Source organism: Euleptes europaea, chromosome 1, assembly GCF_029931775.1.
Source record: "Euleptes europaea isolate rEulEur1 chromosome 1, rEulEur1.hap1, whole genome shotgun sequence".
NCBI classification, from domain to species: domain Eukaryota; kingdom Metazoa; phylum Chordata; class Lepidosauria; order Squamata; family Sphaerodactylidae; genus Euleptes; species Euleptes europaea.
Window position 1 is genome coordinate 180,208,912 of NC_079312.1, and position 25,289 is coordinate 180,234,200.

The 25,289-nt window shown below is 51.1% G+C and overlaps 1 protein-coding gene and 2 non-coding genes across 3 annotated transcripts; 2 read left to right on the plus strand and 1 right to left on the minus strand.

Moving 5' to 3' along the window:
* Positions 1-24,939, plus strand: LOC130478327 (intercellular adhesion molecule 5-like). Its single transcript, XM_056850477.1, has 12 exons — positions 1-162; positions 3,349-3,706; positions 4,725-5,042; positions 10,007-10,285; positions 12,005-12,283; positions 13,384-13,626; positions 14,768-15,010; positions 16,146-16,388; positions 17,511-17,750; positions 20,231-20,473; positions 21,955-22,218; positions 24,722-24,939. The coding sequence occupies exons 1-12, from the start codon at positions 1-3 to the stop codon at positions 24,937-24,939; spliced, it is 3,090 nt and encodes a 1,029-aa protein (XP_056706455.1).
* On the minus strand, positions 1,061-1,132 carry TRNAD-AUC (transfer RNA aspartic acid (anticodon AUC)). The gene has a single exon. It is a non-coding gene; the product is annotated as a tRNA-Asp (tRNA).
* TRNAG-ACC (transfer RNA glycine (anticodon ACC)) lies at positions 9,081-9,152 on the plus strand. The gene has a single exon. It is a non-coding gene; the product is annotated as a tRNA-Gly (tRNA).
* Positions 24,940-25,289: the final 350 nt, after the last annotated feature.

The window sequence follows — 25,289 nt, forward strand, 5'->3', positions numbered from 1 at the left end:
ATGTGCCTGGAGCGTTCCAGGAGGAAAGAAGGCAACCCTCCCTGCGACGGCAGCTCTTCAGGACACCTGCCGCGAAGCATCGGGGCCGACCGCAGCTGGGAGCGGGATGCAGGAATGGATGGACCACTCCGCGGATGGCACCAGGCCGAGCCTCTGCTCCTTGTGAGTTATTGGGGAGGGGTGGGTGGGAAGAGAAGCGCACAGCATGTGCCCCGGAGAACAAGCCGATTCCCGCTGCTGCTGCTACCGCCCAAGAGCTTTTCCAGCCGCCTCTGCTTTTCCCTCTTCCTTAGCTACCAAGTTACCAACACGAAGCCAATCCGGAGCCCAATTTCCCCTCCCCTCTCTAGCTAATCTCTCCTCCCCCCCCCACATTTCTCTCTCTCTCATTCCCCGGCTCTGCTTTGCTTCCTCAGCCATGAAGCTCCAGAGATTCTGCCTTCCCTTTCCCTGGTGCCTACTGCTGATGCTAGGGGGTAAGTGTCCAGCGGTCTCTGTCCCCCCTATGCTCTCTCATCCTTCCCCCTGTAGAGGGTGATGGGTTTCTTGCAAGGGGGGGGGCTTGTCTTTCCTTGTTATGAACGGGAGCTGCTGGATGGATGCAGCTGGGTGGGTTAGCTTGGGCTGCGTGGAAGGGAACAAGGAAAGCATTCTGCCATCTGTGTGTGTGAGAGAGAGAGAGACAGAGAAAGAGATTCCCCTGGACTGTGCTGGCATCTCTGCCTGGATCTTGCAGGGACGCGGCACGTGTCCGGGACCAGACAGCTTGTCATTTTCCTAGCCGGGGGAAATCTACCACCCCGAGTGCTTCGACAGCTTTTCTTTTGCTTGCTAAAGGGAGGGTGGCACATTCTTGAAAAGAAACAGGGACAGATGCCTATGGTAGCCCTGAGCGTCATCAGAGAAGGGTTGTCTTGTCTTGGGGAAAGGCACACAGGAACACATGAAGCTGCCTTATACTGAATCAGACCCTTGGGTCCATCAAAGTCAGTATTGTCTACTCAGACCGGCAGTGGCTCTCCGGGGTCTTTCATATCACCTACTGCCTGGTTCTTTTAACCGGAGATGCCGGGGATTGAACCTGGGACCTTCTGCACGATGAGCAGATGCTCTACCACTGAGCCACAGCTCCTCCCCAAACACTTGAAGCTGCCTTCTACTGAAACAGACCCTTGGTCCATCAAGGTCAGTATTGTCTGCTCAGATTGGCAGTGGCTCTCCAGGGTCTCAGGCAGAGGTCTTTCCCATCACCTACTTGCCTAGTCCCTTTAACTGAAGAAGCTGGGGATTGAACCTGAGACCTTCTGCATGCCAAGCAGATGCTCTCCCACTGAGCTAGGGCCCTTAAAGACTAACAAAATTTCTGGCAGGGTATGAGCTTTTGTGAGCCACAGCTCACTTCTTCAGGTACAGCTAGAACATGATTCCATCCATCCTTAAGTAGAGATAAGTGAATTAGACACACAAAGGCCATGCAAATGTCAAAAGCAAACAAAGAGAAGACTTTGGCTTGGGACGCCAAATTTGTCCTCACCTGTCTGGGTCAGGCTAGCCTGAACTCATCAGATCTCAGAAGCTTAGCAGGATCAGCCCTGGTTAGGACTTGGATGGGTGACCACCAAGGAAGTCCAGGGTTGCTATGCAGAGGCAGACAGTGGCCACCCTCCTCTGGCAGCTAATGGTTAGAGCACGGGAGGGTGACTAGGAGAACCCTCTCTGGATATTAGGGTTGCCAGGTCCCCCTGGCCACCAGCGGGGGGTTGGGGGTTAGGGTTGCCAGATCCACGTTGGGAAGCTGCTGGAGACTTGGGGATGGAACCTGGGGAGGGCAGGGACCTCAAGTGGGGTACAATGTCATAGAGTTCACCCTCCAAAGCATCCATTTTCTCCAGGGGAACTGATCTCCATAGTCTGAAGATGAGCAGTAATTCTGGGGGACCCACAGGTCCCTCCTGGAGGCTGGCATCCCCATCTGGATGCTTTTCTCAGCTCTGTCGAAAGTCTGGATCTGGCTGAGCTAGAGAGAATCTTCCTGGATTCGGCTCTGGAGTTTCAAAATCTTAGTGGTGGAAATGGAAAGTTGCAGCCGACTTATGAAGAAGAAGAATAGTTGGTTTCGATATGCCAACTTTCTCTACCACTTAAGGGAGACTCAAACGGGCTTACAATCACCTTCCCCACAACAGACACCCTGTGAGGCAGGTGGGACTGAGAGAGCTCTAAGAGAGCTGTGACTAGCCCAAGGTCACCCAGCTGGCTTCGTGTGGAGGAGTGGGGAAACCAACCCAGTTCACCAGATTAGCCTCTGCCGCTCATGTGGAGGAGTGGGGAATCAAACCCGGTTCTCCAGATCAGACTCCACTGCTCCACAAACCACAGCTCTTAACCACCACACCATGCTGGCAACCCGGTAGGAGTTTCAAGGAAAGAGACATTCAGAGGTGGTTTGCCATTGCCTGCCTGTCTGGATTAACCCTGGACTTCCCGGGGGGGGGGGGGTCTCCCATCCAAATACTAACCATGGTTACCTTGCTCAGCTTCCAAGATCTGATGAGACCAGAGCTAGCCTGGACCATCCAGGTCAGGGTGAGAGACAAACAGAGGTGTTTTGGCCATTGCCTGCCTCTGCATAACAACCCTGGACTTCCTCGGTGGTCTCCCATCCAAGTCCTAACCAGGGCCAACCCTGCTTCGCTTCTGAGATCTGATGAGATCGGGCTAGCCTGGGCCATCCAGATCAAGGCAAGAGATAAGCAGGGGTGGTTTGCCATCACCTGCCTCTGCATAGCAACCCTGGACTTCCCCGGTGGTCTCCCATTCAAGTACAAACCAGGGCCAACCCTGCTTAGCCTCTGAGATCTGACAAGTTCAGGCTAGCCTGGGCCATCCAGGTCAGGGAAAATATCAACAGAGGTAGTTTGCCATTGCCTGCCTCTGCATAGCGACCCTGGACTTCCTTGGTGGTCTCCCATCCAAGTCCTAACCAGGGCTGACCTTGCTTAGCTTCTGAGATTCGAGTAGATTGGGCTAGCCTGGGCCATCCAGGTCAAGGCAAGAGACGAGCAGAGGCGGTTTTCCATTGCCTACCTCTGCGAAGTGATCCTGGACTTCCTTGGTGGTCTCCCAACCAAGTACAAACCAGGGCCGACCTACTTAGCCTCTGAGATCCGACAAGAAAGGGCTTGCCTCTTCCATTCAGGGCAGGGCCCCCCAGTGAGAACCAGACCCCTGTAATTTCCGTTCTAATACAGTGACCACAGGAATGTTCTTTATGCACCCTGGAAGTATGAAGTAAGGCTGGAACGAGCCTTCTAATATTTTTGCCACTGGCTGCTGCCTCTTTCCTAGCTCTGGATCGAAACCTGCTGTTTTTCAGGGACCCCTTTGGGCAAAATCCTTTTTTTTTTTTTTAATGTGGCTCTGTTATTAACAGGAGCGGAACAGCACGCGTTCGATGTGAGCGTTTGGCCCGAAAACCCCGTGGTGGAGCACAGAGGATCTCTCTGGCTGAACTGTAGTACCAGCTGCCGGGAAGCCGATGCCAGGGGCGGCTTGGAGACGTCGCTTATCTGGGAGAGGAGAGACAATGGGAGCAACTGGGCATCTTTCCAGCTGGCTAACATCACGGAGTGGGCGTCCGCCCCGGAGTGCTTCTTCATCTGTGACGGAGAGCGTAAAGCGACGTCCGCAAACATCACGGTGTATCGTAAGTGGCCACGAAGCAAATATTTGTCATGTGTTTGCTGTTTCTGGGTTATAGAATCAGAGAGTTGGAAGGGACCACCAGGGCCATCTAGTCCAACCCCCTGCACAATGCAGGAAATTCACAACCACCTCCCCCCTCCTCCAAGACTGCTTGGCCTGGCTAGCACATAGGCCTCTACTGCTTGACTCTCAAACACTGTGCTACAAAGCAAGACATACTTACGTAGCACAGTTTCATTTTTGGACAGGGTTTCAATAAACGTTGGCCAGAGTCTAGACAGGGTGCTTTCAAGCCACGAAGCTAACAGATACTGAATCAGACCATGAGTCTATCCAAGTCAGGTCTGTGGATTCAGACCGGCAGCGGTTCTCCAGGGTCTCAGGCAGAGGTCTTTCCCATCACCTACTTGCCTGGTCCTTTTAACCGGAGATGCCAGGGATTGGACCTGGGACCTTCTGCATGCCAAGCAGAGGCTCTGCCACTGAGCTATCCCCCCCAACACTTATGAAGCTGCCTTATACTGAATCAGAGTATCACTACATCAAGGTCAGTATTGTCTACTCAGACTGGCAGTGGCTCTCCAGGGTCTCAGGCTGAGGTCTTTCACATCCCCTGCTGCCCAACCCTTTTAACTGGGGATGCCGGGGATTGAACCTGGGACCTGGTACATGCCAAGCAGAGGCTCTTCCATAGAGCCGTGACCCCTCAGTGAATCTCCCCTCCTACTGAATAATACCCTCAGTCTATTAAGGTCACGATTGTCTACTCAGACTTGCCACAGCTCTCCAGGGTCTCAGGTAGAGGTCTTTAACATCACCAACTGCCTAGTCTTTTTTAACTGGAGATGCCAGGGATTGAACCCGGGACCTTCAGCATGCCAGGCAGATGCTCTGCCACTGAACATCCACAGGGGTTGTCATTTTAACAGTTTAGATGTTTTGGCCCTCCATGTCCTGTGTGTGATTTCTACACCCTCATGTAGAGTTGTATCTCAGTATGCCTTCATGTATTTTTCCAGGGCTTCCAGAGCTTGTCGAGTTGGATCCGGTGCCAGCAATGGAGGTGGGGGAAAACTATACCTTCACCTGCCGGGTTTCCAGCATTGCCCCCATCCGGAACCTGTCCGTGACCTTCCTCCAAGGGGGGAAGAAACTGCACACGTGGACATTTGAGAAGCACGCTGAGCATGAAGCTGGCGATGTTGTGGTGAACCACGCTGTAACTGCTCGACGGACCGACCATGGGGAGGAAATCAGCTGCAGTGCGGCCCTGGATCTGAGACCAGAAGGGCCTCTCTTCGAAAAGGCCTCCCTCAACCAATTGTTGAAGACTGTCGGTGAGTTCACATCCAGTTCCTTGCAAACAGAAGAAGAGTTGGTTTTTATATGCCGATTTTCTCCACCACTCAAGGAAGAATCAAACCAGCTCAGTATTGCCTTCTCCTCCCCACAACAGGCACCCTGTGAAGTAGGTGGGGCTGAGAGAGCTGTGACTAGCCCAAGGTCTCCCAGCTGGCTTCATGTGGCGGAGTGGGGAAACCAACCCGGTTCAGCAGATTAGCCTCCACCACTCATGTGGAGGAGTGGGGAATCGAACCCGGTTCTCCAGATCAGAGTCCACCGCTCCAAACCACCGCTCTTAACCACGACACCATGCTGGCTCTCCAGAAAGGGCAATGAGACCACATGACATCAGCGAAGAATTTCTCCTGCTTGGCTGAAATGAAGCCATAGATTCTCATGGTCTAGAAGCATTGGCTTTTCTACCAATGGCTGTTCAGGTTCCCTTGGCCTCTGTTTTGGCATCAATTGGGTGGAATTAGAGATGGACAGTCCAGTTGCTTATCCCAGGGGGAAACGGCAGGGAACTGCATGCTGAGGATTTAGGGTTGCCAGGTCCCTCTTCGACACCGGCGGGAGATTTTTGGGGTGGAGCCTGAGGAGGGCGGGGTTTGGGGAGGGGCTTGAACGCCATAGAGTCCAATTGCCAAAGCGGCCATTTTTCTCCAGGTGATCTGTTCGGCTGGATCTCTATCGGCTGGAGATCAGTTGTATTAGCAGGAGATCTCCTGCTACTACCTGGCAGTTGGCAACCCTCTGAGGATCTGGGTCTGGCGAGGCATGGCCCGGCACGGCCAAGTGACATTTATGTCATATCCGGCCCTTGTAACAAATGACTTTGACACCTCTGCCATAGAGTCCACCTTCCAAAGCGGCCATCAGTTGGATGGAGGAGAGGTGGACATTCCCATTGCTTATTCCAGGGGAAAATTCCAGGGAACTGTATGCTGAGGATTGCAAGTTCCAGGTTGGGAAATTCCAGGAGATTTTGAGGGTGGAGCCTGGTGGAAAGCGCATTTGGAAGAGGCGAAGAACCTCAGTGGGGTATAATGCCATAGAGCAGAGGTGTCAAACATAAGGCCCGCGGGCCGGATCCAGTCCCGTGAGAGCTCTTATCCGGCCCTTGAGCCAGCCGAAGCCGCACCCCTCCCCAGTCCCGATCTGGGCTGGCGAGGCATGGCCCGGCCTGACCAAGTGGCCTATATGTCATATCCAGCCCTCATAACAAATGTGTTTGGCACCCCTGCCATAGTCTGCCCTCCAAAGCAGCATCTCTGTTGCCTGGAAACCCGTTGTCTTTCCGGGAGATCTCCATCCCCCACCTGGGGGCTGGCCACCCTAAGGGGGTACCGCCAGAATAAAACATATCAGTGTTCCAAGGAGTCAGTTTGCATCGAGACCACGAGGAGCTACTGTGCAAGTGTCCCCTGGCTTCTTTCTGTGTTGGGTGTTGTTGGTGTGAATAAAGCGCTGACAAGCCGCAGCCAACTTCTGGCAACCCCAGCAAGGGCTTCCGAGGCAAGTGAGAAGCAGAGGCGGTTTCCCGTTGCCTTCCCAGGTGCCACTCCCAAATCTTCAGGAATGTGCCATCCTGGAGCAGCATGGCACCCCTATGCCCCCCTGACAGTGGCCAGGGGGGAACCCTTTCACAAGAGGTTGTGTATAACGAAGCTATTCTCTGCTCGATGAGAGCCAGCGTGGTGTAGCAGTTAAGAGTAGTGGACTCCAATCTGGAGAACTGGGTTTGATTCCCCACTTCTTCACATGAAACCTGCTGGGTGACCTTGGGCTAGTCACAGTTCTCTTAGAGCTCTCTCAGCCTCACCTACCTCACAAGGTGTCTGTTGTGGGGAGAGGAAGGGAAGGAGATTGTAAGCCGCTTGGATTCTCCTTAAAAGGTAGAGAAAAACAGCATATCAAAACCACCTCTCCTCCTCCTCCTCTTCCTCCTCCTCCTTCCCTAGAGATTTGGAGGGGAGCCTGAGGAGGGTGGGCTGGGGAGAGGAGAGGGACCTCAGCAGAATATAATGCCACGTCATCCATCCTCCAAAGCAGCCATTTTCTCCAGGGGAATTGGTCTCTGCTGTCGGGAGATCAGTTGTAATTCTGCTGTAATTCTGGGAGCTCTCCAGGCCCCACCTGGAGGTTGGCAACCCTACCTGCAGCTCAGAATGGACCATTTCAGCATCGCCGTTGCTGCCTTCCATCTTTCGGCTTCTCCGAGACATCGGTGTGAGCCAGACAGAGCAAGAAGCCCCTTCTTAGAACAATAAAATATCCAGCGGCTCTTGTTGCTGCCCGCCATCGCTACCAAATCCCAGTTCCGTGCTCAAGAATGGCATTCTATTGCCAGTGGGCACACAAGAAATATATAGTGATTATAATCCCATTAAGCGGGGGTCTATTAATAGCACCGTGATGGAGATGCTGGCTGTTCCCTTCAATCTTTTTTCCTCTCTGAGGACTGTCGTAATGAAGCCAGGGCGGCCGGTTGACTCACCCGCCTTAGATCTGGTGCCCAGAGACCAGCTGCCCCCGATCTCACCTGGGCATTTGGAACAGGCCGCAGATACCTCTGGACTTTAATTAACCCAGGGAGGAAATGAGCGAATGGCCGTTAACTGCAGGGCGCAGCGAGCCACACACACGCCAAGGAAATTTTCAACCTGCGAGGATTATTTCTTGGCTGCCTCAGATCAGCCGCCCTTTGCAAAATGCTTGTAGCGATTCATAGAAACAAATGCACGGCTTAATTTAAATCTATTAAATTAGACATCCGAAGTCAACAAAAAGGAGAACAGAGCAGTATTAGCAAATAAACGGAGAACATTATAACATCATTTGCACCCTATTTCTGCTCCGGCTGCACATAGTTTAGGGTTGCCAACCTCCAGGTACTAGCTGGAAATCCCCTGCTATTACAACTGATCTCCAGCCGATAGAGATCAGATCCCCTAGAAAAAATGGCTGCTTTGGCAATTGGACTCTATGGCATTGAAGTCCCTCCCCTCCCCCAACCCCGCCCTCTGCAGATTCCGCCCCCAAAATCTCCTGCCATTGGCGAAGAGGGATCTGGCAGCCCTAACTTAGCTAGGCATGATTAGTTGCACAAGATTGTCCATTTGGGTGTGGGTCTACTAGGGTTGCCAACTCCAGGTTGGGAAATTCCTGGAGATTTGTGGATGGATCCTGGGAAGGGCAGGGTTTGGGGAGGGGAGGGAACTCATTGGGTACAATATCATAGAGTTAGCCCTCCAGAGCAGCCATTTCTTCCAGGAAATTGATTTTCTTATTAATTTATTTGTTTATTTAAAACAGCCACCTGAGCTCAAGGTGTCTTACAGCATAGATAAAACAAATTGGATCAAATACATTATAAGCATGAAACCAACATTTAAAATCACTACTCAGGATTGCTCAGGATGGGAAATGCCTGGAGAGTTTGGGGGTAGAGCCTGGAAAGGGTGCGGTTTGGGGAAGGAAAGGACCCCAGCAGGGTATAATGCCATAGTGTCCGCCTTCGAAAATAGCCATTTTTTCCAGGGGGATGAATTTCAGTCATCTGGAGATCAGTCAGAATTCTGGGAAACCTCCAGCCACCGCCTGGAGGTTGGCAATCCTATCTCCCATCCAAGCATTAACCAGGGCTGACTAGGATTTCCAACCTACAGATGGCGGCAGGAGATCTGGAATTACAACTGTTTTCCAGGTGACAGAAATCACAGTTCCCGAGGGTGGACTCTATGACATTATACGCTACTGTGGCTCAGTGGTAGAGCATCTTCTTACCAGGCAGAAGGTCCCAGGTTCGATTCCCGGCATCTCCAGTTAAAGGGACCGGGCAAGTAGGTGATGTGAAGGACCTCTGCCTGAGATCCTGGAGAGCCATGGAGAGGGGCTGTGGCTCAGTGGTAGAGCATCTGCTTGGCATGCAGAAGGCCCCAGGTTCGATCCCTGGGCGTCTCCAGTTAAAGGAACTAGGCAAGTAGGTGATGTGAAGGACCTCTGCCTGACACCCTGGAGAGCCATGGAGAGGGGCTGTGGCTCAGTGGTAGAGCATCTGCTTACCAGGCAAAAGGTCCCAGGTTCGATCCCCGGCATCTCCAGTTAAAGGGACCGGGCAAGTAGGTGATGTGAAAGACCCCTGCCTGAGACCCTGGAGAGCCGCTGCTGGTCAGAGTAGACAGTACTGACTTTGATGAACCGAGGGTCTGATTCAGTATAAGGCAGCTTCATGTGTTCATACTGAGATCCCTCCCCTCTCCAAACCCCTTCCTCCCTATCCCCCCTCCAACCTCCAGGTATTTCCCAAGTGGGAGTTGATAGCCCTAGGGTTGACTATTAGGGCTGCCAGGTCCCTCTTCGCAACCGGCGGGAGGTTTTTGAGAGGAGGGACTGCTACACAATGTATCCTTACCCTGAATGGGACATATGATGTAACCTACACCTTGTTGATGAATATGTAGAAATGTAAGACCATTGATTGAAGGACTGATGAAGAATTATTAATTATTAATTAAGAATTTGAAACGGCCGTATCCTCATCAAGACCGTGGCTTCTACAAGACTACATGATATTTCATTTCAAGGAAATTCTTTCAAGAGACGTTTTTGAATCTTTTTGACTTTATTGTACACTTGTCACTTTATTTGTTTGTCATATTGTAGGTGATGTCCTTAAATGTTCACTTTGATGTGTTTGCGTATAAGTCAGTAGATTATAAATATTTTTGCGCTTTTGTTAACATACTTTTGCTCCAGTACCTGGAGGTTGGCAACCCTACTGACCAAAGATTGCCATCCAGGTCTGGGCAATTTGCCGGTAAGTTCGAGAGAATGTCCCTCCTCTGGATTTGAGCAGACAGAGTTGACTAAAGGTTTGAATCTCTCGTGCTTTCCTTGGCAGAAAAATGGTTTAAGATCAACTGTACTTGACACTTTGCTGGCTTCTTCCTTATAGCTTTCCCGACGGGTCCCCGGCTCCAAATCCCACCCTACGTAGAGGCCGACGACGACATGGCTGTGACATGTGATGTGGTCGGGGTTTTCCCAGCCAACCAGGCTGAGTTTGACCTCACCTTCATGGGGACGGGACTGAACGTCAACGTCACAGTGTCGGGGGACACAGCCAGGGCCCAAGCACAGGTGTCCCTCTCAAATATCGGAGAAGAGAAATTGAACTGCACCGTGTCCCTGGGACCAATGGTCAAATCAGCAGTGGGATCAGTGAACGTTTACAGTAAGTAAGCTGGGATATCCAGAGACATGTGGCTCTTCTTGGCATGTAGAAGGTCCCAGGTTCAAACCCTGGCATCTCCAGCTAAAAGGATCAGGCAGTAGGTAGGGTTACCAGATCCCTCTTCGCCACCGGCAGGAGGTTTGGGGGGCAGAGCCTGAGCAGGGCAGGGTGAGACTTCAATGCCATAGAGTCCAATTGACCAAGTGGCCATTTTCTCCAGGTGAACTGATCTCTACTGGCTGGAGATCAGTTGTAATGAAATACAGTAATAGCAGGAGATCTCCAGGTAGTACCTGAAGGTCGGCAACCCTAGCAGTAAGTTATTTGAAAGACCTCTTCTACCTGAACCCCTGGAGAGCTGCTGCCAGTCTGAGTAGACAATACTGACCTTGATGGACCGATGGTCTAATTCAGTAGAAGGCAACTTCATCAGACGAGGTGAGGCTTTGGCTCAGTGATAGAGCCTCTGCTTGGCATGCAGAAGGTCCCAGGTTCAATCCCCGGCATCTCCAGCTGAAAGGACCAGGCAATAGGGAATGTGGAAGACCCTCTGCCCGAGACCCCGGAGAGCCACTGCCACTCCGAATAGACAGTTGTGACCTTGATGGACCAAGGATCTGATTCAGTATAAGGCAGCATAATGTGTGTTGGGAAGGGAGTATAGCCCAGTGATAGAGTACCTGCTTGGCATGCAGAAGGTCCCAGGTTCAATCCCCGGCATCTCCAGTTAAAAAGGACTAGAAACTAGGTGATGGGGAAGACCTCTGCCTGAGACCCTGGAGAGCCATGGCCAGTCTGAGTAGACAAGACTGACATTTATTTATTTGTTTGTTTGTTTATTATATTTGTGCCACACCCTTCCTGACTAAAGTCGGGCTCAGGGCGGCTAACAGTATAAAATTATTGCAATTTAAACCATAAATAACACACATATAATTAAAACATTGAATTATTAATAAACCATAATGGCGTCTTGATCATGGGTCCCAGATGATGTTTCGATTTCTGATTTGCACCTAGCAAGTAAGTACATAAATAGATTTCCATCACAATTAGGGTTGCCAGGTCCCTCTTCACCACTGGTGGGAGGTTTTTGGGGTGGAGCGTGAGGAGGGAGGGGTTTGGGGAGGGGAGGGGCTTCAATGCCATAGAGTCCACCTTCCAAAGCGGCCATTGTCTGCAGGTGAACTGATCTCTATCAGCTGGGGATGAGTTGTAATAGCGGGAGATCTCCAGCTAGTACCTAGTGGTTGGCAACCCTATTCTCAAGTGAGGATCGGCATTAGACGTAGCTCCTGACTGGTATTGTAGCAGTCTTGAGCAGGGTCGGATTTAGGTTTGATGAGGCCCTAAACTATTGAAGGTAATGGGGTCCTTTATATGTCCTGCTGTCCTTTGTCAACAACAAATTGTGGCTTTTGTGTTGAATATATGCTATATGGTAATTTATGGACCTAATAGGTATCTAAAGCCATTTGCACATAACAAAATATGTATTTTATCAAAGTAATTGTTGAACTGAAATACAATTAAGAAGTATATTAATAGTGATAAATTTTTTATCTTATATTTTGGAAATGTACAACCAGTTTTTTTCCCCTTTAAATTTTTTGGGGGGCTCCAAGAGAGTGGGGCCCTAAGCTAAAGCTTGTTTAGCTTATACGTAAATCCGGCATTGGTCTTGAGATCTGGGAGGAATAACCCGTTTCTTCACCGCAGGTTTCCCAGAGCCCTCCTTGGAAATCCGCCCATCTCAGGTTCTTGCAAATAATCCTGTGGCTGTCACATGCGACTCCCCAGCTACCCAGCCACCAAATGTTTCTCTTCTGATTAAAAATTATTTGGGGAGAATCCTGGCATCTGGCGACCATCTCCCTCTGCAGCTCCACCTGACAGCTCAGGAGGAAGACGACGGGATGGAATTTGTGTGCGAGGCAGAGCTGGCCGTTGGTGGAAACACAGTCACAAAGCGCGCGTCTGCCAATCTTACCGTCTTCTGTGAGTACAGAGCTTCCCTTCCGATAACAATTTGGGGGGGCATTAAAATGGGCATTAGACAGGGTGAAGAAACATATCCATACACTAGGGTTGCCAACCTCTAGGTGGGCCCTGGAGATCCCCCAGAATTGCAATGGATATAAGTTTGCCAACCCTGGATTGGGAAATTCCTGGAGATTTTGGGGGTGGACTTCCCCAGGCTCCACCCCCAAATCTCCAAGTATTTCACAACACAGAGTTGGCAGCCCTAAGCATCTCCCTACCTCAGGGTGGAGCTGGGCCTTCCTATAATGACCCCGTGTCCCCACCCTCGTCACTGAGGCCGCAGAAACCATTTGCCCAACATTGCCCAAATTAGGGATGCCAGCGTCCAGATGGGACCTGGGGATCCCCCAGACTGACAGCTGATCTCCGCACTAGAGAGGTCAGGTCCCCTGGAGAGAATGACATTGTACTAGGGTTACCAACCTCCAGGGGGTGGCTGGAGAGCTCCCGTTATTACAACTGATCTCCAGGCGTCAAGAGATCGGTTCACCTGGAGAAAATTGCCACTTTGGAAGGTGGAGTCTATAGCATTACATCCCACTGAAGTCTCCTTTCCCCAAGCCAGCGTGGTAGAGGTTAAGAGAGGTGGTTTGGAGTGGTAGACTCTGATCGGGAGAACCGGGTTTGATTCCCCGCTCCTCTACATGAGCGGCAGACTCTAATCTGGTGAACTGGGTTGGTTTCCCACTCCTACACATGAAGCCAGCTAGGTGACCTTGGGCTAGTCACAGCTCTCTCAGCCCCGCCTACCTCACAGGGTGTCTGTTGTGGGGAGGGGAAGGCAATTGTAAGCCGTTTTGAGACTCCTTGAAGGTAGAGAAAATCGGGGCATAAAAACCAACTCTTCTTCTTCAAACCCTGCCCTCCTCAGGCTCCACCCCCCAAATCTCCAGGAGTTTCCCGACCTGGAGCTGGTAACTCTACCCCCCACCCCCCGCCAGTAGCCAGGGGGGACCCAAATACCCTGCAACATTAAACCTCCTCCCCCCCCTTTATTTTCTACCCAAAGAGAGAAGAGCCCCAACCCCTGTGTGTGTTCCCTCTGCGCCTTGCAGATGTGCCCAAAATGGATGAGTCCACCTGCCCTGGCAACCGCACGTGGGTCGAGGGGACACGGCAGAGGCTCCGCTGCACAGCTAAGGGGAACCCCGAGCCGTCTGTGGCTTGCATGAAAGACGGCGTCGCTCAGGCCGTGGACGAGGAGGAGGAAGTGGCTCGGACCCACGGAGGCCTCTACAATTGCACAGCCACGAGCGGGCTCGGCACCACCAGCAGAACGGTTGTCGTCCACGTGGAATGTAAGTGATGCTTCCATGTTATGGCGCATGGGGGTGAGCGAGTCCAGAGGTCCCAACTAGTTAACGGGACCAGTTATTCCAAGACTGAACTTGGTATGGCTGAGGAGCTGTGGCTCAGTGGAAGAGCCTCCGCTTGGCATGCGGAAGGACCCAGGTTCAATCCCTGGCATCTCCAATTAAAAGGACCAGGCGGTAGGTGATGGGAAAGACCTCTGCCTGAGACCCTGGAGAGCTGCTGCCAGTCTGAGTAGAAAATACTGTCCTTGATGAACCAAGAGTCTGATTCAGCATAAAGCATTTGGGCAGGGGCCGTGGCTCAGGAGAAGAGCCTCTGCTTGGCATGCAGAAGGTCCCAGGTTCAACCCCCAGCATCTCCAGTTAGAAGGACCAAGCAGGAGATATGAAAGACCTCTGCCTGACACCCTGGAGAGCCGCTGCCAGTCAGAATAGGCAATACTGACCTTGATGGACTGATAATCTGGTTGAGTATAAGGCAGCTTCATGTGTTCATAAGACTAAGAACAACTATGTGTTATGGTTTCTTTTGCAATTTTAGCTGCTTTAGCAAGGAGAGTGGACTGGGGGAAAGTTTAGAGTGTTGGAGGGATGGCTCAGTGGCAGAGCCTCTGCTTGGCATGCAGAAGGTCCCAGGTTCAATCCCCGGCATCTCCAGTGAAAAGGAGCAGGTAACAGATAATGTGAAAGACCTTTGTCTGAGACCCTGGAGAGCTGCTGCCAGACTGAGTAGAAAATACTGATCTTGATGGACCAACAGTCTGATTTAGTATAAGGCAGCTTCATGAGTGTTGGGGGGATGGCTCAGTGAAAGAGCCTGTGCTTGGCATGCAGAAGGTCCCAGGTTCAATCCCTGGCATCTCCAGTTAAAAGGAGCAGGTAATAGATAATGTGAAGGACCTTTGCCTGAGACCCTGGAGAGCTGCTGCCAGTCTGAGTCGACAATACCAACCTTGATGGAACAATGATCTGATTCAGTAGGAGGAAGTTTCATGTGTGTGTGTGATGTGTCAAATGCAACATTCTTTAAAATGAAGACCTCAGAGAAGAAAGAGTTGGGTTGGGGCATGAGCAAACAGCTGCTTTTCCCCCCAGTCACAACTAAGCATCTTCCTCTCTGTTTCAGACGGGCCTCAGCTGGATGAATCTCGCTGCCCAAGCAGCCAAATCTGGGTGGAAGGTAGACTGCAGCAGCTCAACTGCCAAGCTGATGGGATGCCCGTCCCCGAGGTCTCCTGCACAAAAGACGGCGAGGTCTACGACACCGGGAAACTGCAGAACATCACTCAAAGCCATGCTGGAGTCTACCACTGCAACGCCACCAATGCGCATGGATCGAGGGGCAAGATTGTCACTGTCAAGGTTGAGTGTGAGTGCAGCTTGTAAATTACACACAAGGGGTGGGGGGTGGGCTAAGGTTGCCAGTTCTGGGTTGGGAAATTCCTGGAGATATTGGGGGTGGACCCTGGAGAGGATGGGGTTTAGGGATGGGAGGGACCTCATTGGGGTATAGTGGCAGATTCCACCTTCCAAAGCAGCCATTTCCTCCAGGAGAACTGATCTTTGTAGAATCATAAGAGTTGGAAGGGACCACCAGGGTCATCTAGTCCAACCCCCTGCACAATGCAGGAAATGCACAACTACCTCCTCCCCTAGGGTTGCCAACCTCCAGGTACTAGCTGGAGATCTCCTGCTCTTACAACTGATCTCCAGTCGATAGAGACCAGTTCGCCTGGAGAAAATGGCCGCTTTGGCAACTGGACTTTTAAGACACTGAAGTCCCTCCCCAAACCCTGCCCAAGGCCCATCAAGTCCAGCAGTCTGTTCACACAGGAGCCAACCAGGTGCCTCTAGAAGGCCCACAAACAAGACGACGGCAGCAGCATTATCCTGCCTGTGTTCCACAGCATGCTCCTCTGATCCTGGAGAGGAGAGGTATGCAACATAGGATCATAAGAAAAGACCTGCTGGATCAGACCCAGGCCCATCAAGTCCAGCAGACTGTTCCTAAAGTGGCCAACCAGGTGCCTCTAGGAAGCCCACAAACAAGATGACGGCAGCAGAATTGTCCTGCCTGCGTTCCAAAGCACCTAATATAATGGGCATGCTCCTCTGATCCTGGAGGGAGTAGGTAGGCATCAAGACAAGTATCCATTTTTATTAGTTGCCATGAATAGCCCTCTCCTCCATGAACATGTCCACTCCCCTCTTAAAGCCGTCCAGGTTGACCGCCATCACCACATCCTGGGGCAGGGAGTTCCATAATTTAACTATGGTGTGCCATACACTGTGCCACACACATGGCTCAGAGCAGAAGGGAAACCAATTCCCACCAAGATCTTCTCAGGGACAGGAAATTGTTTCCTTTGCATGGTAGACTCCCGTCTGTTTTCAGTAGAAATCGTAAAGGGGATTTTGTTTTGCCGTCCAGGCTCGAAAGCAGCCTGTGATTAATGGTCGCCGTACATTTCCGCTGTCGAAATCAGATTCTTTTCCTCTTCCAGATGGGCCTGCAATGGACGATTCCAGCTGCCCCGATAATTGGACGTGGAGGGGAGGGACTGAGCAAGCCCTCGTCTGCTCTGCAAAGGGCAGCCCAGAACCAGTGGTGGAGTGTGCGAAAGACGGCGCGGCTTTCCACCTCGGGGTTCTCCAGCACATCACCAAAGAACACGCCGGCACGTATCGCTGCACGGCCACAAATGTACATGGCTCTGTTGCCAGGGATGTGACCATCCATGTGGAATGTAAGTGAGCACTGACTCTATCGCTATGCCGTGGCCCCCATGGGAGAGCTTTTAACTGGCAACAGATGCGTTCAAATGCATTCGCATTCCTCTATTTGCCTGCTTTTTTTGCTTTCTCCTCTCAATCCCTTTCCCCCCCGCTCATGAATGTCCTTGGTGTAGTGGTTAAGAGCGGTGGTTTGGAGCGGTGCACTCTGATCTGGAGAACCAGGTGTTTCCCCACTCCTCCACATGAGCAGCGGACACTAATTTAGAGAACCAGATTCGATTCCCCACTCCTCCACACGAGTGGCAGAGCCTAATCTGGTGAACTGGATTTGTTTCCCCACTCCTACACATGAAGCCAGCTGGGTGACCTTGGGCTAGTCACAGCTCTCTCAGCTCCACCTTCCTCACAGGGTGTCTGTTGTGGGGAGAGGAAGGGAAGGTGATTGTAAACTGGTTCGATTCTTTCTTAAGGTTTGGAGAAAGTTGGCATATAAAAACCAACTCTTCGTCTTCTTAATTCTATTGGCTGTGGCAAACTACATGATTTTTTTGTCAATGTTGCCACAATGCTGTATCTGAAGACCACCTCCTTCCATATGTGTTTGTGTACCAACTATGGCCGTTAGGTGGTTTGCCATTGCCTGCCTCTGCAGAGCAACTCTGGACTTCCCTGGCTGTCTCCCACCCAAGTACTGACCAGGGCTGACCCTGCTTAGCTTCCAAGATATGATGAGATCAGGCTAGCCTGGGCCATCCAAGTCAAGGCAAGAGACTAACAGATATGGTTTGCCATTGCCTGCCTCTGCATAACAACCTTGGACTTCCTTGGTGGTTTCGCATCAAAGTATTAAGCAGGGCCAACCCTGCTTAGCTTCTGAGATCTGCCAAGATCAGGCTAGCCTGGGCCATCCAGGTCAAAGCAAGAGAAGAACAGAGGTGGTTGGCCATTGCCTGCCTCTGCGGAGCAACCCTGGACTTCCTTGGGGGTCTCCCATCCAAGTATCAACCAGTGCTGGCCCTGCTTGGCTTCCCAAGAGTCTGATGAGATCAGGCTAGCCTGGGCCATCCAGGTCAGGGCAAAAACCACAGGCCAACTTCCTTGCAAAATGTCACACAATCTTTTTGATATTACAGATGAGCCAGAAATGGACGAATCCAACTGTCCAAGTAACTGGACCTTGGTGGAAGGGGCACTGCCCGCCTTTGCCTGCAAAGCCGAAGGGGTACCGCCACCCACGGTGATCTGTACCAAGGACGGTGTCTCGTACCCCCTTAGCCAAGGAGAGGGGATCCCTGCCGACAGTGGGATCTTCTGGTGCAATGCTACCAACCGTCATGGGACAGCGGCCAAGTCGGTCACAGTGGTGGTGGAAAGTGAGTATTGGGGAGAGGCTGCGGCGAAAGCACAGAGAACCTGTTGACCCCTGACCCAAGATGGCATTGGAAAGATCCTAGGTCTTTGGATATATTTTTTATTTATTTACTTCATTTGTACCCCACATTTTCCCCCAATGTGAACCCAAAGCGGCTTCTATCATTCTCCTGCCCTCCGTTTTATCCTCGCAGCAACCCTGTGAGGTAGGGTTGGGCTAAGAGAGAGTGACTGGCCCAGGGTCACCCACTGAGCTTCCCTGGCATGAGTGGGGATGCGAACCTGGGTCTCCCAGATCCGGGTCTGGCACTGTTAACCACTACACCACACTGGCTCTGGCAAGCGGCCTTTTACTCAAGGACTCCGCACGTCTTTCATTTTCCTTAGTTGGGGGGGAACAGTCAGCCATTTTGCTGGGCTGGGGAGAAAGGAAGCGGGGAGGAACACAGGATACAAATGCATAATGCAGAATAAATGCAACAATGCAACCACAATGCACCAGCGGAAGCTTTTGGGAGGCAGCTACGGGGGGGGGGGTGGCAATTTGCGTCCCCGGACAATATCTCGGGTTGCCAACCTCCAGGTACTAGCTGGAGTTCTCCTGCTATTACAAGTGATCTCCAGCTGATAGCGATCAGTTCACCTGGAGAAAAATGGCCGCTTTGGCAATTGGACTCTATGGCATTGAAGTCCCTTCTCCAACCCCACCCTCCTCAGGCTCCGCCCCAAAAATCTGCCAATGGCAAAAGGGGGACCTAGCAACCCTAACGATGTCACTTCCAGCCGATGCGGAAGCGCTGGCATCGCACCGAGGGGACACTCTAGCACCGTGTTGGCGAACCTATGGCACGGGTGCCACTTCCGGCACGCGTAGCCCTTTCTGCCGGCACGCACGGTTCCTCCAAGCCGCTGGCCTTTCCGGCTCTGCCCCACCCCGGATGGGGGAGGCTGTAGCCCAGGGGTGGGGAACCTCCGACATGATTGGCGGTGGCCCCCGGACTCTCCCACAGAAGCTGCCGCCATTGCCGCCGCTGGAGCGTGCGCGGCCAGCCAGCCAGGCGGGTGGGAGAGCGGGGAACAGAAGCCGAGCGCTCACACTCGGCATGGCCGGCGGCTTCTCCGGCGCCCTCTGGGCCTGTGCGGGCGGAGGGGCATGGCTGGTCGGTGGGTGCGAAGGAGGCGCCCTCTGCCCCACCCTGCTCGCCTCTCACAAGCCTGCCGCCGCCCCCCACCGAGTGGCAAATCCAAGGCAAAACCTCCCATGCATAAATGGCCTCTTTCTTTTTCTGTCTCCCTCTGTCCTTTTCTTTCTCTCCCTTGCTCCATTTCTTTCTCCCTTTCTCTCTCTTTTTCTTTCTTTCTCTCCCTCCCTTCCTTCCCTTTCCCCCTCCCTTCCCTTCTTTCCTTCCTTCCTTCCTTCTTTCCCTCCAGCGGCTTCTCCGGCACCCTCTGGGTCTGTGCGGGCGGAGGGGCGTGCAGTCCTATTCCACCTTTGAAGTGCCCACAAGCTATCCTCCAAACACCTTTCCATTTGTCTTGATATGTAGAGAGAAAACACTAAGGAACTAGTTGCCAATCTCCAGGTACTAGCTGGAGATCTGCTATTACAGGTGATCTCCAACCAATAGAGATCAGTTCCCCTGGAAAAAATTGCCACTTTGGCAATTGGACTCTATGGCACTGAAGTCCTTCCCCAAACCCCGCCCTCCTCAGGCGCCACCCCAAAAACCTCCCACTCATGGCGAAGAGGAACTTGGCAACCCTAGCCTCTCCCTCTGGGCCCCCTCTGGGGGTGGTATTCAGGTTAAATTGCCGCATTGGCACTCGGCGATAAATAAGTGGGTTAATTGGTTGCAGTTTGGGCACTCGGTCTCTAAAAGGTTCGCCATCACTGCTCTAGCACTTGCCCCCAATCTCTCTGGTCTCCATAGAGTTTTTGGAGAGAGTGCATAGCGTCCCCCGGTGCGATGTCCGCACTTCTGCATAGTGCTGGAGACATGATAGAGGTCTATAAAATTATGCATGGTTTGGAGAGAGTGGACAGGGAGACATTTTTCTCCCTCTCCCATAATACTAGAACGCGGGGTCATCTGCTGAAGCTGGAGGGTGAGAGATTCAAAACGGATAAAAGGAAGAATTTCTTCACACAATGCATAGTTAAATTGTGGAACTCCCTGCCCCAAAATGTGGTGATGGCTGCCAACTTGGAGGGCTTTAAGAGGGGAGTGGACATATTCATGGAGGAAAGGGGTATGCATGGCTACTGGTTAAAATGGATACTAGTCATGCTGCATACCTATTCTCTCTGGTATTGGAGGAGCATGCCTATTATGTTGGGTGCCGTGGAACACAGGCAGGATGGTGCTGTTGCAGTCGTCTTGTTTGGGGGCTTCCTAGAGGCACCTGGTTGGCCACACACACCCTTAGGGAATGTCTTCCTATTGATGTTAAGTGTGGGCCTTCTTCCGTCTCCCTGTTTCAGCCAAGCCTAAGATGGAGGAGTCCCGTTGCCCCAGCAACCAGACCTGGCTGGAAGGGACCCTGCGGTCCGTGGCCTGCGAAGCCGATGGGACCCCCACCCCGCTGGTCCTTTGCTTCAAGGAGGGAGCCACCGAGGAGTTCCACCAGGAGCAGAACATCAGTAGGAACGACTCGGGGGTCTACCAGTGTGAAGCCACGAATGGCCACGGGACGGACAGGTGGACGGTGACGGTGCAGGTGGAATGTGAGTCAACCGGTCGCAGAAGGAAACCCTACGCAGAATGTTGATGGACACCTGTGTTTGGGGCAGGCAGTTGGTGATGTTTACATCCATCCCTAAATGTCTTCCTACCAACCAACCCCGCCCCCCAAGCAACTTATTTTTATTTTATTTTTATTGTTACGGTCTGTTTGACCAGCCAAAGGTTAATACATAAAATTATCTGACTTAATTAAACTGCAAGACTAATGTAAATTACAAAATCAGATTAAAAAAAACTAATGACATTAAAACGTAAGCTATTAAAACAAATCACATGATTTGGATGAAAGAATAGTGGGGATGCTTATTAAATTTGCAGATGATACTAAATTGGGAGGGGTAGCAAATTTGGTAGAAGACAGAGCCAAGATGCAGGATGATCTTGACAGGCTGGAGAATTGGGCTAAAACTAATAAAATGCACTTCAACAAAGACAAATGTAAAGTTCTGTATTTAGATGGTGAGGGGTCTGGAGACCAAGTCCTATGAGTATGTTTAGCTTGAAGAGAAGACTGAGAGGGGATATGATAACCATCTTCGAGTACTTGAAGGGCTGTCATATAGAGGATGGTGCCCAGTTGTTTTCTGTTGCCCCAGGAGGTCAGGCCAGAACCAACGGGTTGAAATTAAATCAAAACAGTTTCCGTCTTGACATTAGGAAGAATTTTCTAACAGTGAGAGCAGTTCCTCAGTGGGACAGGCTTCCTCGGGAGGTGGTAAGCTCTCCTTCCCTGGAGGTTTTTAAGACGAGTTTAGATGGCCATCTGTCAGCAATGCTGATTCTGTGACCTTAGGCAGATGATGAGAGGGAGGGCACCTTGGCCATCTTCTGGTCACTGGGGGTGTGGGGGGGGGAGGTAGTTGTGAATTTCCTGCCTTGTGCAGGGGGTTGGACTAGATGACCCTGGGGGTCCCTTCCAACTCTATAATTCTGATTCTATGATTCTACAAGAATTAACTTGACATTTTTCCATTCTATTTTTGCGAGTTTTAATTGCGATGGCACAAAATTCGGCAGTTGGGAACAAAAAGTGTGGTGTTTCACCCATCAGGAGCCTCTTAGTCAGGAATTCTACCGGTTTATTTAATCTCAGAATTGGAAGTGACTGTCAGGGTTCATTCAGTACCAAAAAGAAAAGAAGTAAAGGCAGATGATGAGAGGAAGAGCACCTTGGCCATCTTCTGGGCATGGAGTAGGGGTCATTGGGAGTGTGTGGAAGGGGAGGTAGTTGTGAATTTCCTGCATTGTGCAGGGGGTTGGACTAGATGACCCTGGTGGTACCTTCCAACTCTATGATTCTATGATAAGACCTCAGAATGTCAGAAAAGCAAAGGTACACAGCATGGTGTAGTGGTTAAGAGTGGTGGTTTGGAGCGGTGGACTCTGACCTGGAGAACCGGGGACGGGCCTTGTGGGACTGAAGTTGCATTTCAGGCAGCTCCTCTTCTCTATCTGCTTCTAGACAGGCCTACCATCTCCCTTCTGGCCGTCAGTGCTTCTTTGCCCATCAGAAGGGGAACCAGCTTCAACGTCACCTGCCAGGCTGATGGGTCCCCCCCTGCCGTTTACACCTGGAGGGTGCCTCCGGCCTCCAACCTCAACTACGCCGGCTCCAACAACGTGGTGACCATCACCGGGGCGGGCGGACAGAACAGCGGTGTCTATGAGTGTACGGCCAGCAACAAACACGGGCAGCACCTGAGCCAGGTGGAAATCCAGGTGAAAGGTAAGTCCCCAACTGCATCTTTGATGCCAAGATGGATAGCACATCTTTCACTGTAGCTGGCAAAAAAAAAAAAAAGGGGCCAGTCTCATGAACACATGAAGCTGCCTTATCCTGAATCAGACCCTTGGTCCATCAAAGTCAGTACTGTCTACTCAGACCGGCAGCGGCTGTCCAGGGTCTCAGGCTGAGGTCTTTCACATTACCTATTTGCCTAGTCCCTTGAACTGGAGATGCTGGGGATTGAACCTGGAACCTTCTGCATGCCAAGCAGATGCTCTACCACTGAGCCTTATATTGAATCAGACCCATGGTCCATCAAAGTCACTACTGTCTACTCAGACCAGCAGCAGCTCTCCCGGGTCTCAGGCAGAGAGGTCTTTCACATCAGCTGCTTGCCTAGTCCCTTTAACCGGAGATGCAGGGGATTGAACCTGGGACCTTCTGCATGCCAAACAGAGGCTCTACCACTGAGCCACGGCCCCTTCCCATCAAGGGCATAATGGGCAGGAGGTGGAAAGATTACATAGGTCTGCACCAAGCAAAGCTTCAATCTTTCCTGAGGTCCAAAGTAGGTATTAGGGAGGGAAGGAGGCATGGTGTTGCCCGATCTCATCAGATCTTGGAAGCTCGATAGGGTTGATCCTCGGAAGGGAGACGGCCAGGAAAACTCTGCAGAGGAAGGCAGTGGCAAACCAACTCTGCTTCTCATTTGCCTTAAGACCCCCTTGCTGGGGTCACTATAAGTTGGAAGCTAAGCAGGGTTAGTCTTTGGAAGGGAGACCACCAAGGAAGGCTGCAGAGGAAGGCGATGGCAAACCACCTCTGCTTTTCACTTGCCTCAAAAGCCCCTTGCTGGGGTCGCCAGAAGCTGGAAGCTAAGCAGGGTGGGTTCTTGGAATGGGGACCACCAAGGACGTCTCTGCAGAGGAAGGCAATGGCAAACCACCTCTGCTTCTCACATTCCTTGAAAGCCCCTTGCTGGGGTTGCTGTAAGTCAGCGGCGACTTGACAACATTTTACATGCACAAATTAGGTATTACGTGGGAGACTTCAGGTTTGAGGAGGAGATGGCAGATATTACTGCCTCTTTCCCTCTGGCTGTCCTTCTATTCAAAGTCACCCCTGCCACCCACTTTTTCAGTTATGGGGGAAGATTTGCAGGTAACCATTTCTTTTCCCCTTTAGATACAAAATAATAACTGGAGGGGAAAGAGTTCAACTTCTCCCTTCCCTTCCTCCATTGCTCTTTGAATCTCAGCGACAGCATCCTCAAGAGCTTTTAATTTTTCAGAAACAGCGGGGGAAGACCAAGGCACATGCCTACCACGGGGCATCTAGGCCAGACCCAAGTAACCATGCACTCAGAATCAATAACGCAAACAAAAGAGTTCAGTTCCATCCAATATCATTCTGCCCTGTTCTAAAGCATAATTTTGAAATTTCGGGACAAGGATTTGCTGAGATGAGCAAGAAGGGGAGAGGTATTGATAAATGGGGGGGGTTGGTGTTATGGGGAGAAGGGGGGGGTACGGTAGGCTCATTCTGCCTGCATTTTTTGCAAATGTATCTCCCCACTTGTAACTTTGAAAACCACACAAAATGAAAAACCCCTGGGCACCCCAGTTCTACAGTGGAGAGCCGACGGCTGCAACTTCAAAGCAGAACATACTATTTTATTTACTTCATTTATACCCTGCCTTTCTCCCCAATCGGGAGCCAAAGCCGCTGAAGTCATTCTCCTCCATTTTATCCTCACAACAGCCCTGTGAGGTAGGTTAGGTTGAGAGTGTGTGACTGGCCCAAGATCTCCCGGCAAGTTTGGATGGCAGAGTGGGGATTCGAACCGGTCCTAGCCTGACACTTTAACCACTACACCACACTGTTGGGAATTATTGTGTTCTTGTGTTTTGAAAAAAGATAATTCAAAAAGAAAAGGAGAAGGGGAGGGGGGAAATTAGGAAAAGTTAAAAAAAGAATTATATACAATACATTCAAAATTTATTCTTTTTTGTTTTTTTCTTCCTTGGCACCCAAAATATATTGTAGTAAACCCACAAATACATTAAAAGCTGCCTATTAAAAGTAATATCGGATGTTTTCAACATTTCTTGTCCTGTCTTCTTCTCTTCTCTTCATCTCTTCTTATTGCACAAACCCAGTTATAACCCAAATTGGGTTGTGATAAGCATAATAATATAACTTTGTATTATTATAAGCTCTAATATCATTTTAAGCTAAACATAATGAAATCAATAATATTGATAAAACAGCTTCCATCTCTCTTGGAATAAATCAGGAGGTTTCATGCTTACTTGATTCGTAAGCCTGGCCATTAAAGCAAACTCATAAAGTTTGTCCTTCCACTCTGATATTTTTGGTATTGTTGAAAGTTTCTCGAATTATTGTGTTCTGCTGCGCTGCAAACTACCCTGGGGGGACTCTTCCGTTGAGTAGTGGTCGATAAAAAAAAGCCTAAAATTTAAACTACATTTCTTCTTTGCAGATCATTGGCTATATATCATTGTCGTCGTTGCCATCGCCAGTGCCGCCATGTTGGTCCTGGGCGGAATGGCCGGGGTGATCTACTACCTCAAGTCCACGGCCTGCAAGAAAGGCGAGTACAACGTCCGGGACGCAGAGAATTCGACCGAAGCCACCTGCTTAAACCGCGAGAGGGCCTGCGATGGAGACATCTACGGCATACAGCTTACGAGGACCTGAAGAAGTCTAAGCAGATACACTGGACGGAGACGGAGAGGCGGACGGAAGAGTCCCGTCTGTTCAGCTGTGCTGTTGTTTCTGTCGCCTCTGGCGACAAAGGTAAAATGCCTGGACCACAAAGACCTCCGCTTCACTGTGGAATGAATCATCAGCAGATCTCCTCAACAGTCTGTTGGGCGTTCTCAGGACGGAGGGCCAGTTTTCGTGCCCAGCAACTGTTTGCCAACCAGGCTTTTACCGGGCACTTTCCCAGATGAGACCAGCCTCTCCCTGTCCATCCAAACTCTCCTTTGGTTCTGCAGCTGGAAACGTGGAACTGCGATGTCTTTTGGATCAACGGCCTTGGGGAA